Here is a 12,500-nt window from a genome sequence, read left to right on the forward strand (position 1 = left end):
ATCCCCACACTTCAACATACACTTAAGCACAGGTAAGAGTGGACGATTAAAAAAAGATATTGTTTCTTTCGTGAGTCTTGTTAGCTGTTTACATGTAGAGGAGGGGTTTGTTGTTCTGAAAGGGAGTCATTTGAGTAACTGTTTATACATGGAGGAGGGGGAGGGGCGAGGGGTGGGTGGAAGGGAGGTGTGTGTGGGAGGGGGGGGGGGGGGGGGGCTGGGGGTGCAGGGGTTTGTTGTTCAGTAAATGTTTTACATGTAGATGATGGAGTCCTGTTCTTTAGTGGGTCTTCTGGGTATAGTTGCTTACATGTAGAGACAGGGGTTTACTGTTTCAAAGAAGAGTCATTTGGGTAGCTCTTTACACGCTGGGGTGGTGGTGGTGGTGGTGGTGGTGCAGGGGTTTGTTGCTCTGTACAGTAGTTGCTCACATGTACATGGAGTGTTGCTGTTCTTCATTGGGACTTAAAAAGTCGTTGACATGTAGATCGAGTGTTGTACGTTGGTCTTTAACTCTTTCCATACGAACGGCGAAAGAGACGACGTTAACAGCGTTTCACCCCAATTAAAATCATCAAAATATTGCAAGCGGAAGGCACTTATACTGAAGACGTGAATGTTGACAAAGAATACCACAATTCTGACGACGGAAGCTAAAGGTTGGGTCATTGAGACACCCACTGGACATCCGAGGGGTCTGTGTAGAGGAGAAGAGAGGACAGGCCGTACTGAGTGAGTTAAATGGGTCCGAGGGTAAGTAGGGGTGGGTTATGTTATTTTGAGTCTGGGTAGTTATTTACATGAAGGGGATTATGGGGTGTTGTTGCGCAGGTTTGTTATCTACATGTTGATAAGTGTGTTTTTACGGTTCTATAGTGGGTCTTTTGGATAGTTGTTGACATGTAAACGTGGCCGAAGTTTGTTGTTCTATATCGTGGAACTTTTGGGTAGTAGCTTACTTGTATAGTGGCGTGGTTTGTTATTTCGTGGTGGGTTGTTAAAATACTTGTTTACATGTATAGCAAGAGCCTGGGCGTGTTCCCATGGGTGTGATTTATTATAGTTGTTTACATGTATGTAGTGTAAAGTTGTTCTTCAGTGGGTCGTTTGTGTAGCTGTTTACATGTAAACGGTATAGGGTCTGTGGGGTGTTGTTTACATAAGTATAGATGTGGGCTTTGTTTTCGAATAATAATTTTCTCCGAAATATCTCGATTCCTGTTCCATCAACAAAAAAACTATCCCTATCTTTTTTTCTTAAAAAAAAAAAAAAAAAAAAAAAAAAAAAAATATATATATATATATATATATATATTTACACGTTACTATACCCCCTTCTGAGAGGAGACTGCCACCAAATCTCTGCAACGTCCCTCTTGTTGTTATTTTGATTTTGTTTTATTTTTTCGTGGCAAAGTTACTACAGTCATTGTGGAAAAAAAAAGAAGCAACAACAAGAAGAAAGATACGAATAAAACAAACTCTAGACACGGACGGTGTAATACCGCTGCACCAGAGACTGTGTGCGCGGGGTCTTGGCTCGAACCAAAATGCCGCCAGAGTCACATGACAATTGTGACACCCCGTGTTTGCATATGACCTACTGATCTAAAAAAAACTTTTTTTTTTTTAGATCAGTGCATAATCATGACCGCAGAAAGCTCGATCATATCCCCCGATCGACAACACTCATCCTTATTCTTGGTAGACCTAAGTGTGTTCTAGTCTTCTCCATACGGTCTTTGCTTGCGTTAAAAACAACGACAAACGAACACACACACACACACACACACACAAAAGAAAAAAAAGAAAGAAAAAAAGAACACACACACACACACACACACAAAGAAAAAAAAAGAAAGAAAAAAAGAACACACACACACACACACACACACACACACACAAAAGAAAAAAGAAAGAAAAAAAGAACACACACACACACACACACACACAAAGAAAAAAAAAAGAAAGAAAAAAAGAACACACACACACATAATTACACACACACACAAACACACACACACACACACACAATTACAGTGTCAGGTGACAGTTGTGACCCCCGTATTTTGCATATGACCCAGGAAAGCGCCATTGAATGTGCCGGTGTGGTATCGGCTTTGCTACTTCCTGACAAGACATCGCGAAAACTGTTTGGGTGTACGTGATGTTTGTCAGTAACATTGGCCTTACTCGATCATCTGGAACGCACTTCCTCTTCGAGTTTCTTGCATTGTCCGACTTGCAATCTCCGTAATAAATATTCTTCTTCATTCGTGGGCTGCAACTCCCACGTTTACTCGTGTGTACACGAGTGGGCTTTTACGTATATGACGTTTTTTTGTGTGTTTTTTTTGTTGTTGTTTGTTTTTACCTTGCCATGAAGGCAGCCATGCTCCGTTTTAGGGGGTGTGCACGCTGGGCATGTTCTTGTTTCCATTTATTTATTTATTTTTTTAAAATTATTATTATTTTTTTTTTTGCTGCCCCATCATCTGCACCGTTTCAGTTGGCATTACTCCCACGCCGCTCATTTAGATTCCCCCATACACGGCCACACCCGGGTTCGTCCGTCACAGTTCCAGCGTCGGCAGTCCGCAGGGAACCATCGATGTTAGGTCGCCAGGAGGCCACGCACCATTGTTTCCATTTATAACCCACCGAACCGATCTCCGCAGTTTGACAATCGTTAGAGGCCGCTCGCTGAACTAATCTCTTCCACAGGTTTTCATAATTTGGTCGTTTGTTGTTTTTCAATTTTTTTTTAAACTCTTTTGGTGTGTGTGTGTGTGTGTGTGTGTGTGTGTGTGTTTGAAGGAAGGAGACGTGTGTGTGTGTGTGTGTGTGTGTGTGTGTGTGTGTGTGTGTGTGTGTGTGTGTGTGTGTGTGTGTGTGTGTGTGTGTGTCTGAAGAGAATAGAATAGAATACTTTTTATTATCATAAAACCTTAAAGTTTATAAGACACAATGAAACATAAACATGAGCATATTAAGAAGAGAAACATTCATGAACAAATTTCGCCAGCCTTGGCTGTAATTCTGTTAGAAGGATCAGTGTGTGTGTGTGTGTGTGTGTGTGTGTGTGTGTGTGTGTGTGTGCCACACGTAAACTGTTACGCCAGTATGTGAGAGCGATCGAATATGCTTGTCAGCGGGCGCCCGTGAATACTTGTGTGTGTGTCGTATACTGTTACGACAGTATGTGAGAGCGATCGAATATGCGTATCAGCGCGCGCCCGTGCATACTTGTGTGTGTGTGTGTGTGTGTGTGTGCGCGCGCGCGCGCGCGCGAAGGAGACACGTTCTTCAATGTGTAATCATGTTCGTGTGTTCGTTATCGCACGTACTGATGACCCCAATCGAGGAGTGTCAAAAGACAAACATTTTATGATTACCATGCAACCTGTTCGCAACGCAGTATGTATGACCAAAGGATGGGACTGACTGATAGGTATACATATCTGAAACCACTTTCAATAACTGCATATAATCAGTGATAAATTATCTGCGAACTTATCTACTGTTTTGTATAACTATAATGTATGCCCCCCCCGCCCCTCTCTCTCTCTCTGAAACCGCTTTCAATTCTTGCATATAATGATAAATTATCTGTGTACCTATCTATTGTTTCGTATAATGTACGTCCTCTCTCTCTCTTTCTCTCTCTCTCTCACTCTGAAACCACTTTCAATACTCTCTCTCTCTCGCTCGTTCGTTCCCTCTGTGTGTGTGTGTGTGTGTGTGTGTGTGTGTGTGTGTGTGTGTGTGTGTGTAGATTGGCAAGGGCAGTTTGGAAGAATGGGCCATGCCTAAAATCTTAATCCTTAAATAAAAAAACGTTTGGAGTTCTCTTTCTGTTTTTTGTTGTTGTTTTTTCTCTCCCACGTTTTGTTCCCATTGTATCCATTTCTCAATCATAATGTTTTGTTATGCAAACAGACAAAAAAAAGACCTTATGGTCTATGACACACATATATACGTGTCAGTGTCAAAAGTGTCATTCTCTTTCATCAGTATCTGTCTGTCTGCCTGTAAGTTATATATCATTTTCATGAGCGGTTGTTCCGTAACCTACTGACGAATCACTTTCACTCACGTGCACACGCGCGCGCGCGCACGTACACCCACTTAAATGACACACACATACACCACAGTGCGTGACACTGGCATGCACACAGCGACACACAAACACCCACTCAGAGTGACAGGCGCTGATGGACTGGGCGATACACGCACCCCACACACACATAGTGACACACGCATAGAATCACACACACACACACACACACACCACAACACACACACACACACACACACACACACACACACACACTGACAAACAAGCGTGAAAGAAACAGAAGTCGATTCATGGAACACAGGTATGAAATTAAGTGCTTTTTATTCGGACGTAGAGACTGCTTGAAAATGCAATACTAGCACAGTCACTGTCCTCGAAAATAAGTCTCTCTCTCTCTCTCTCTCTCTCTCTCTCTCTTCCCGAGCCCGCGAGAGTACGACAGCTTTAAAGAAGCCTGGATCGTATTCCGGATGCACATACTTGTCAGTGCTGTGTCATACCAGGACATAAGGTTATCCATGTTTGCGTCACATTGTCTCGTGCTACTGTGGGCACGATACCAGTTGGACACACACACTCATGTACGCACGCAGAACACATCCACACACACACTCACACACACACACACACACACACAGAGAAAGAGACAACACACACACGCGCGCGCGCGCGCTCCGACGCAGACAGACAGACGGACAGACAGGCAAGACAGACAAACAGAGAAGGAAAACCCAGTTTCCATGGATGTAAATTGTGAAGACGTGAAGTTGAGTGGGGAGAGCGCACCTTGGAAAAAAAAAAAAAAAAAAAAAAAAAAAAAGCCAAGGGCTTGCACAACGCATGGAATCCAACTGGATGTTTTCTGATAACAGCGCGGAGGTTACGGGGGAAGAAGGAGAGGGGGGTGGGGTGGACGTGACGTGTGTGTGTGTGTGTGTGTGTGTGTGTGGGACGAAATGCTTTGGAAACCTGCCAAACAATCCTGATCGACTAATTCAGCCTGTTCGACGAATGAAGCGGGCAGGTCGAACGGACGCGTGCACCCGTCACGCGCGCGAGCACGCACATACACACGCACACACATACACATGACATACATATGCATGCGCGAGCACAAACACACGAACATACACTGCAGGAACGCATACCCGCACACACACACACACACAGTCGATCGAGACACACACACACACACACACACACACGTTTAACCGCCTTCCATCATTCACCAACACCGGGCCTCTCAAAGAGCGTGTACGTGTAGAGAACCCCTGCTGGCATACACTGGCTGACTGATCACATCGCAGTTAAGCAGAACGACACAGCTGGCTCAAGCCACTGGTCAACATATCTATCTTGATAGCTATACATATATTATGTATAGATACAGATATAGATATATAAATGTACTGTTATATTATATATATAACACTTGGAACTCATGGCCTGTCAATCTTGCTTTTAATAATTATACCTGTCCTGGAGGGTACAGTGTCTGCACCAGAAGGAAAACTGACTTCATATTTAAAAAAACAAAACACAAAAAAAAAACTGAGGAAGAAAGAAAGACACACACACACACACACACACACACACACGCGCGCGCGCGCGCGCGCGCCACACACACACTATATGTACACTGATGTGTATCACAGTTGACAAAGACCTCCCTCTTTGTCTCGAGAGAGACAGACACAGACAGAGACACAGACAGACAAGACTGAGACAAAGAAAAAGGAGGGGAAGTTTCTTTTCCAGTTTAGTAATAACAGTAGCTAGTAGTAGTATCATTATCATTATTACTATTATTACTACTTTTATTATTATCCGGGTATTCTATATATCGCAGGGCAGGTCCTTATCAAAAACCCACAAAATCAACTATAAAGATGGCAGGATAAACTATCCCACTGAAGCCAAAAATAATATGCCAACGTCAGTACAATAAGTTAATGTTTGTAACCGGCAAAATCTTGGCCACTGACTTAATGCCAAAACCAAGTATGTTTCAGACCTGTACCCAAGTCAGCGGAACACGACGCCTACTGTGTAGGAATAAACAATAACAGAACATTCCTTCGTTTCCTAGCATGAAAGGGGGACTTTGGAAGGACTGAACTGAGGTATTGCATGGGTAGGAGGAGGGACACAAAGAGGTTTCAAGGTTATGGAAAACCTTGCAACGATCGAGGCATTCAAACTGGCTGTGCAAAACAAGCCAAACACCACAGGTGCGTTGGAAGGGAGAAGTTTCCGTTTCCGTTTCAGTAGCTCAAGGAGGCGTCACTGCGTTCGGATAAATCCATATACGCTACACCACATCTGCCAAGCAGATGCCTGACCAGCAGCGTAACCCAAGGGAGAAGTAGAAGAAGAAATATAACCTATAACCTACCTTGCTTCGAATCCATTATCTGGTCTGGTGGGATGGTTTCCAAAAACTAACGCGACACCGTCAAGACAGGCGGGTGACTACACAGCAACAACGTTTGCAGCAGACGACAACTTGGTTTTATTTATTTATTCAGACTTCTTGTTTTCAAAACTCTCTTTTCCTGCCCAACTGATGGGATTAATATTTACTGTTAAAAAATCGTTCGCTCTGCAGCAAGTAAAAAAAAAGACTCCTTCTTTGCTCTCTCCACTGAAGATGGAATAACACTTGTGTTCGTAGTTCGTGTTCGGCTTGCCTGTGAAAAGGAAGTCCGTCAAACGCTACGAGGTTTATAAATAGCATGATGATGTTGTGTACGTGTGTGTTCTGCGTAGCTGGCTGGCTGTTTCCCTCTCTGTGTGTGTGTGTGTGTGTGTGCGTGCCAAGGTGTGTGTGTGTGTGTGTGTGTGTGTGCCAAGGTGTGTGTGTGTGTGTGTGTGTGTGCCGCGTGCCAAGGTGCCGTGCGTGTGTGTGTGTGTGTGTGTGTAGTGTGACAAGGCGTGTGTGTGTCACAAGGTGTGTGTGTGTGTGTGTGTGGGGGGGGGGTGAGTGCAGTGTGACTCGTGACAAGGTGGGTGTGTTTCACAAGGTGTGTGTGTGTGTGTGTGTGTGTGTGTGTGTGTGTGTGTGTGTGTGTGTGTGTGTGTGTATGAGACAAGGGGCGTGTGTGTGTGTGTGTGTGTGTGTGTGTGACAAGGGGCGTGTGTGTGTGTGTGTGTGTGTGCGTGTGTGTGACAAGGGGCGTGTGTGTGTGTGTGTGTGTGTCTGTGTCTCAATGTGAGTGTACCGCCTGTGTTCAGTCCACAACATGGACACATCATAGCGGCAGTTCAGACAAGGAATAACGTTGTTCAGGATGTAACTGCGCATGCGACCCGGACGTTCGGATGTCGAAACGGCCCAGCCGCTTTGGCCGATTGGAGATCAGTATCAGTATCAGTAGCTGAAAGAGGCGTCACTGCGTTCAGTCAAATCCATATACGCCACACCACATCTGCGAAGCAGATGCCTGACCAACGCGCTTAGTCAGGCCTTGAGAAAAATAAATAAATAAATAAATAAATAAATAGATAAGTACATTAAAAAAAAAGAGATAAATACGTAAAAATACTACTACTACTACTAATATTATAAGGCGCAAAATCTTCATGAAGTCAACTATAAGCGCACAAAAAAGAAAAAAAAAGACAACAATGATTATAAATACGCAAATAAATCAGTGTAAAACACACACACACACACACACACACACACACACACACACACACTCGCATGCATATCAGATATGCAACAAACATGCAGTTCCACAGATATGAAAGCACAATCAAATACACATAAACGTACATGAGCCCCAACACACACACACACACACACACACACACACACACACAAATTACCCTTCACCCCCCCCCCCCCACCCCCCTTACCGCCCTCCCCCGATTGGAGAACTATGGGACCCGAAATTTGAGACAGAGGAAAACGTGTGTACATGGATCCAATCTTTTCCCTTCCCCGTTTCGGGAGCGGTGCAAACATCGAGCTCGGTGGGTGCAAAGCAAAGCAAAGCAAAACAACACACACACACACACACACACACACACACACAGAGAAGTAGAAGAAGAAGAAAAAGAAGAAATTTGAGACTGCATAATTTATATAATACTGACTGTGGTCTGGATTACACCTTAAACTTTATTCCTTGTCATTGTCTGAATAGGCCAATATAGCTTCTTTTCTTTCTTTCTATTTTTTTTTATATGAATGTTGTTGTTTTTTAAATGTTGGAAAACTAAAATCGCATAGAAATACACTGAAAAGGTCTGTCACGTCAGTTCGTTTAACTCAGTGAGAACTGAACGCCCGCTTGCTTAGTTGCCGCGCGCACACAAAAAAATACACAACTAGTCGAGGCTTGCGCATGCACCCATATGCGCAAACACTCACACACACACACACACACACACACACACACACACACACACATACACATACACACACGGGCGCACTATACACATCATAATCATGCTGAACTGGACATACGAAACCGCACCGCACGTAGCCGCACACACACACACGCACGCGCGCGCGCACACACACACACACACACGTACACACACACACTGACACACACGCACACACTGACACACACACACGTAAACACACACACACACACACACACACACACACACACACACACACACACACTGTTCCAGTCAGGCCGGGCTGTTATGCGTACACCCAGAAAAACATGTATGAAAAGTTTACACCTCTCCTCAATTTTTTTTTTTTTTTTTTTTTTTTTTTTGACACTCAGTGTATAGTGATCACGATATGCAGAGGCAATCTTTCAAAAGACTACCACTTCACCCTCCCCGCCCCCCCCTCCTCCCCCCCCTCTACCCCCATGCCCCGCTCCACGTTCTCCGTCTTCACTTCACTCTATCACATGTGCGTATTGCAGTATCTGAACAACTACCTATGGGTGTTTCTCTTTCTTTCTTCTTCTCTGTCTCGTTCTCGGTCAATTTTTTTTTTTTTTTCTCTCTTTCTGTCTCAGTGTCTGACTTTCTCGCCTTTTCAGTATCCGCTACTCCACTGATTTTTGGCTTTTGTTTTTTTGATCTTGCTCTTCCCCCACCCCAATAATTCTCCCCCCCCCCTCTATCTCTCTCTCTCTAATAATGTACGTTTACATAGGGCTTACCCTGTAAGGGCCCAACACTGAGCTTATATCACAGATTGACATAAGTTTACATTTGGGCCAACAGCAAAGTGAGAGCTGTATTATCAATGGTTTCTCCAGTCAATGGGAAAACATTTACAGCTTAGTCTTTTGTGAAGGACTATGACTCTCAAACTAGGAGGCAAAATTGCACTGGCTCTTAGTGCTGCAGCCTTGTGGGCTAGCTGGCCTTTGGGAACCATCCCAACGCCGACTGTCCTGAAACCATCTTGGCCGAGAGAGTGGGGATGTAACTTGGGCAAGACACTCTCCACTATAATCAAATTCAAGCCCAAATAATCGGAACAGCAGTTGCCTCCTCTGATGTTCTGATGGTCATAGTCGGACATATATATATATATATATATATATACACGAGTATATATATACCCTGTAAGGACACCTTGAAGACAAACCTCAAAGCCTGTGACACAGACATCGCTTCCTGGGAAACTGATGCCCTTGACCGCTCTCGCTGGAGGATGCTGTGCTCTAGTGGCATAAAGACGTTTGAAAACAAGAGAACGCTAGCCATTAAGGAGAAGCGTGAGCGAAGAAAGCAGGGCTCAACTTCTGGAGACGTTTTCCCTTGCAACACCTGCGGGAAGTGCTGCGCATCCAGAATCGGCCTCTTCTCCCATATGAGGACACACACCGACAGATAAGCCTGCCTGCCTACTCATCCGTCGGTCCGTCGGGAGACTCCATCACCCTGTGGCTCCATGCGCCTACGTCCATTTTGAACAAGACACAGTAAAACTGATGATAAAATGTCAAGATAAATAGCGCTTACCCTAGTATGGCTCCAAGCACATTTATTACATCTATAATGCATTATGAATAAGACAAAAAGGAATGTGATAAAATGTGAAGATACAAACTCAGTCGATGAAATACTGTTTTTAACACCTAAAGTAATATCACTCACGACTCAACACACCTTCTCAACCTCACCCCCATACTAAAAATGTGAAGATAGGAACTCGTTAACAGTGTCAATAAAACAAACAAACAAACAAATTAAAAAAAACCCAACAGAGTAACATCGTTCACGAGTCATACCCCGGCCCATAGCTGAGCTGTATACCCTTCCACACAAAGTACATCGACACACATACCCGCGGTTTGGAGTAGAATGAATCATAGTTTAAAACTTTGTTTCAGCATGTATGTTATATATCTATATATATATATATATATATATATATATATTACTTGACTGTCATAGATCCTGTAAACAACTGATGAGTGGTTCCGTCTGGATGATTCTCTCTCTCTCTCTCTCTCTCTCTCTCTCTCTCTCTCTCCCTCCCTCTCTCTGTCGATCTCTGTCTGTCTGTCTCTGTCTCCTACTCCCCAACCCCCACACTGTACTTTTTTATACCTCAGGTTTTGCTTTTTTTCTCAACCACCGTCATTCCCACTTTAACTCACTCAGTATGGACAGTCCTCTCTTCTCCTGTACACAGACCCCTCGGATGTCCAGTGGGTGTCTGAATGACCCAACCTTTAGCTTCCGTCGTCAGAATTGTGGTATTCTTTGTCAACATTCACTTCTTCAGTATAAGAGCCTTCCGCTTGCAATATTTTGATGATGGTAACTGGGGTGAAACGCTACTAACATCATCTCTTTCGCCGTTCGTATGGAAAGAGTTAAAACTTTGTTTCAGCATGTATGTTATATATATATATATATATATATATATATATATATATATATATATATATATATTACTTGACTGTCATAGATCCTGTAAACAACTGATGAGTGGTTCCGTCTGGATGATTCTCTCTCTCTCTCTCTCTCTCTCTCTCTCTCTCTCCCTCCCTCTCTCTGTCGATCTCTGTCTGTCTGTCTCTGTCTCCTACTCCCCAACCCCCACACTGTACTTTTTTATACCTCAGGTTTTGCTTTTTTCTCAACCACCGTCATTCCCACTTTAACTCACTCAGTACGGACAGTCCTCTCTTCTCCTGTACACAGACCCCTCGGATGTCCAGTGGGTGTCTGAATGACCCAACCTTTAGCTTCCGTCGTCAGAATTGTGGTATTCTTTGTCAACATTCACTTCTTCAGTATAAGAGCCTTCCGCTTGCAATATTTTGATGATGGTAACTGGGGTGAAACGCTGTTAACGTCGTCTCTTTCGCCGTTCGTATGGAGAGAGTTAACAACACGGTCCCCTGTGTGGAGAAGGACGTATACCCTTTCCTTCTTCGTCCGGGAACTGTTGACATTCCTTATCTAACCATCGGGTCTTATTTCACCACGACCAACAGTTGTTGCGTTGTTTTGTCGTTTGTTTACAGACCTTTTTTTCCTTTTGCCAAGTACACCTGTTCTTCCTTCTTGTTGGCTTTTGAAAGACAGACAGACACACACACACACACACACACACACACACACACACACACACACACACACACACACACACACAAGAATCAATTGAATCTTTAATCCTTTCATCCCTTTTGGGGCATGGAGGATATTATTGATTGATTGATGTGGATACTTATATAGCGCCTATCCTCGGTCAGAGACCAAGCTCTAAGCACTTTACATACACGGGGACATTCGCCCCACAGGCTGCCTACCTGGGTAGAGCCGACTGACGGCTACCACTGGGCGCTCATCATTCGTTTCCTGTGTCATTCAATCAGATTTCAGACGCGCACACATACACACTCAGACAGACATGTAACATTTTACGGGTATGACCGTTTTTTTTAAAATTTACTTACCCCGCCATGTAGGCAGCCATACTCCGTTTTCGGGGGTGTGCATTTTGGGTATGTTCTTGTTTCCATAACCCACCGAACGCTGACATGGATTACAGGATCTTTAACGTGCATATTTGATCCTCTGCGTGCGCATACACACGAAGGGGGTTCAGGCTCTAGCAGGTCTGCACATATGTTGACCTGGGAGATCGGATAAATCTCCACCCTTTACCCACCAGGTGCACCGAGATTCGAACCCAGGACCCTCAGATTGAAAGTCCAGCGCTTTAACTATTCGGCTATTGCACCCGTTATTATATAACAGCAATAGTATTTTACACCAACATTAAACATAAACAACTGAAACAACATAACTCTCAGAAACAGAATACAAACTATATGGAAACACAACATAAATGACGCTAGTATTTTTCTGGTATTATACCTCAGGATAGATCATACTACGTTGCTCATCTTTGCAACATTACTTAAGTTTAACCAAATTGTCTTGGCTGCATGAAATAAATTACACAGAAAGCCACTTC

At 43.8% G+C, this 12,500-nt stretch overlaps 1 protein-coding gene across 1 annotated transcript in view; it reads right to left on the minus strand.

Annotated features, from left to right (window-relative positions):
- LOC143301658 (uncharacterized) overlaps window positions 1-6,786 on the minus strand; it is a 31,059-nt gene extending 24,273 nt beyond the window's left edge. The window contains exon 1 of the mRNA XM_076616093.1: window positions 6,474-6,786. Coding sequence (XP_076472208.1) covers window positions 6,474-6,489 — 16 coding nt within the window. The 5' untranslated portion in view covers window positions 6,490-6,786. The remainder of the gene's footprint in view (window positions 1-6,473) is intronic.
- Window positions 6,787-12,500: the final 5,714 nt, after the last annotated feature.

Source organism: Babylonia areolata, chromosome 27 (assembly GCF_041734735.1).
Source record: "Babylonia areolata isolate BAREFJ2019XMU chromosome 27, ASM4173473v1, whole genome shotgun sequence".
NCBI classification, from domain to species: Eukaryota; Metazoa; Mollusca; class Gastropoda; order Neogastropoda; family Buccinidae; genus Babylonia; species Babylonia areolata.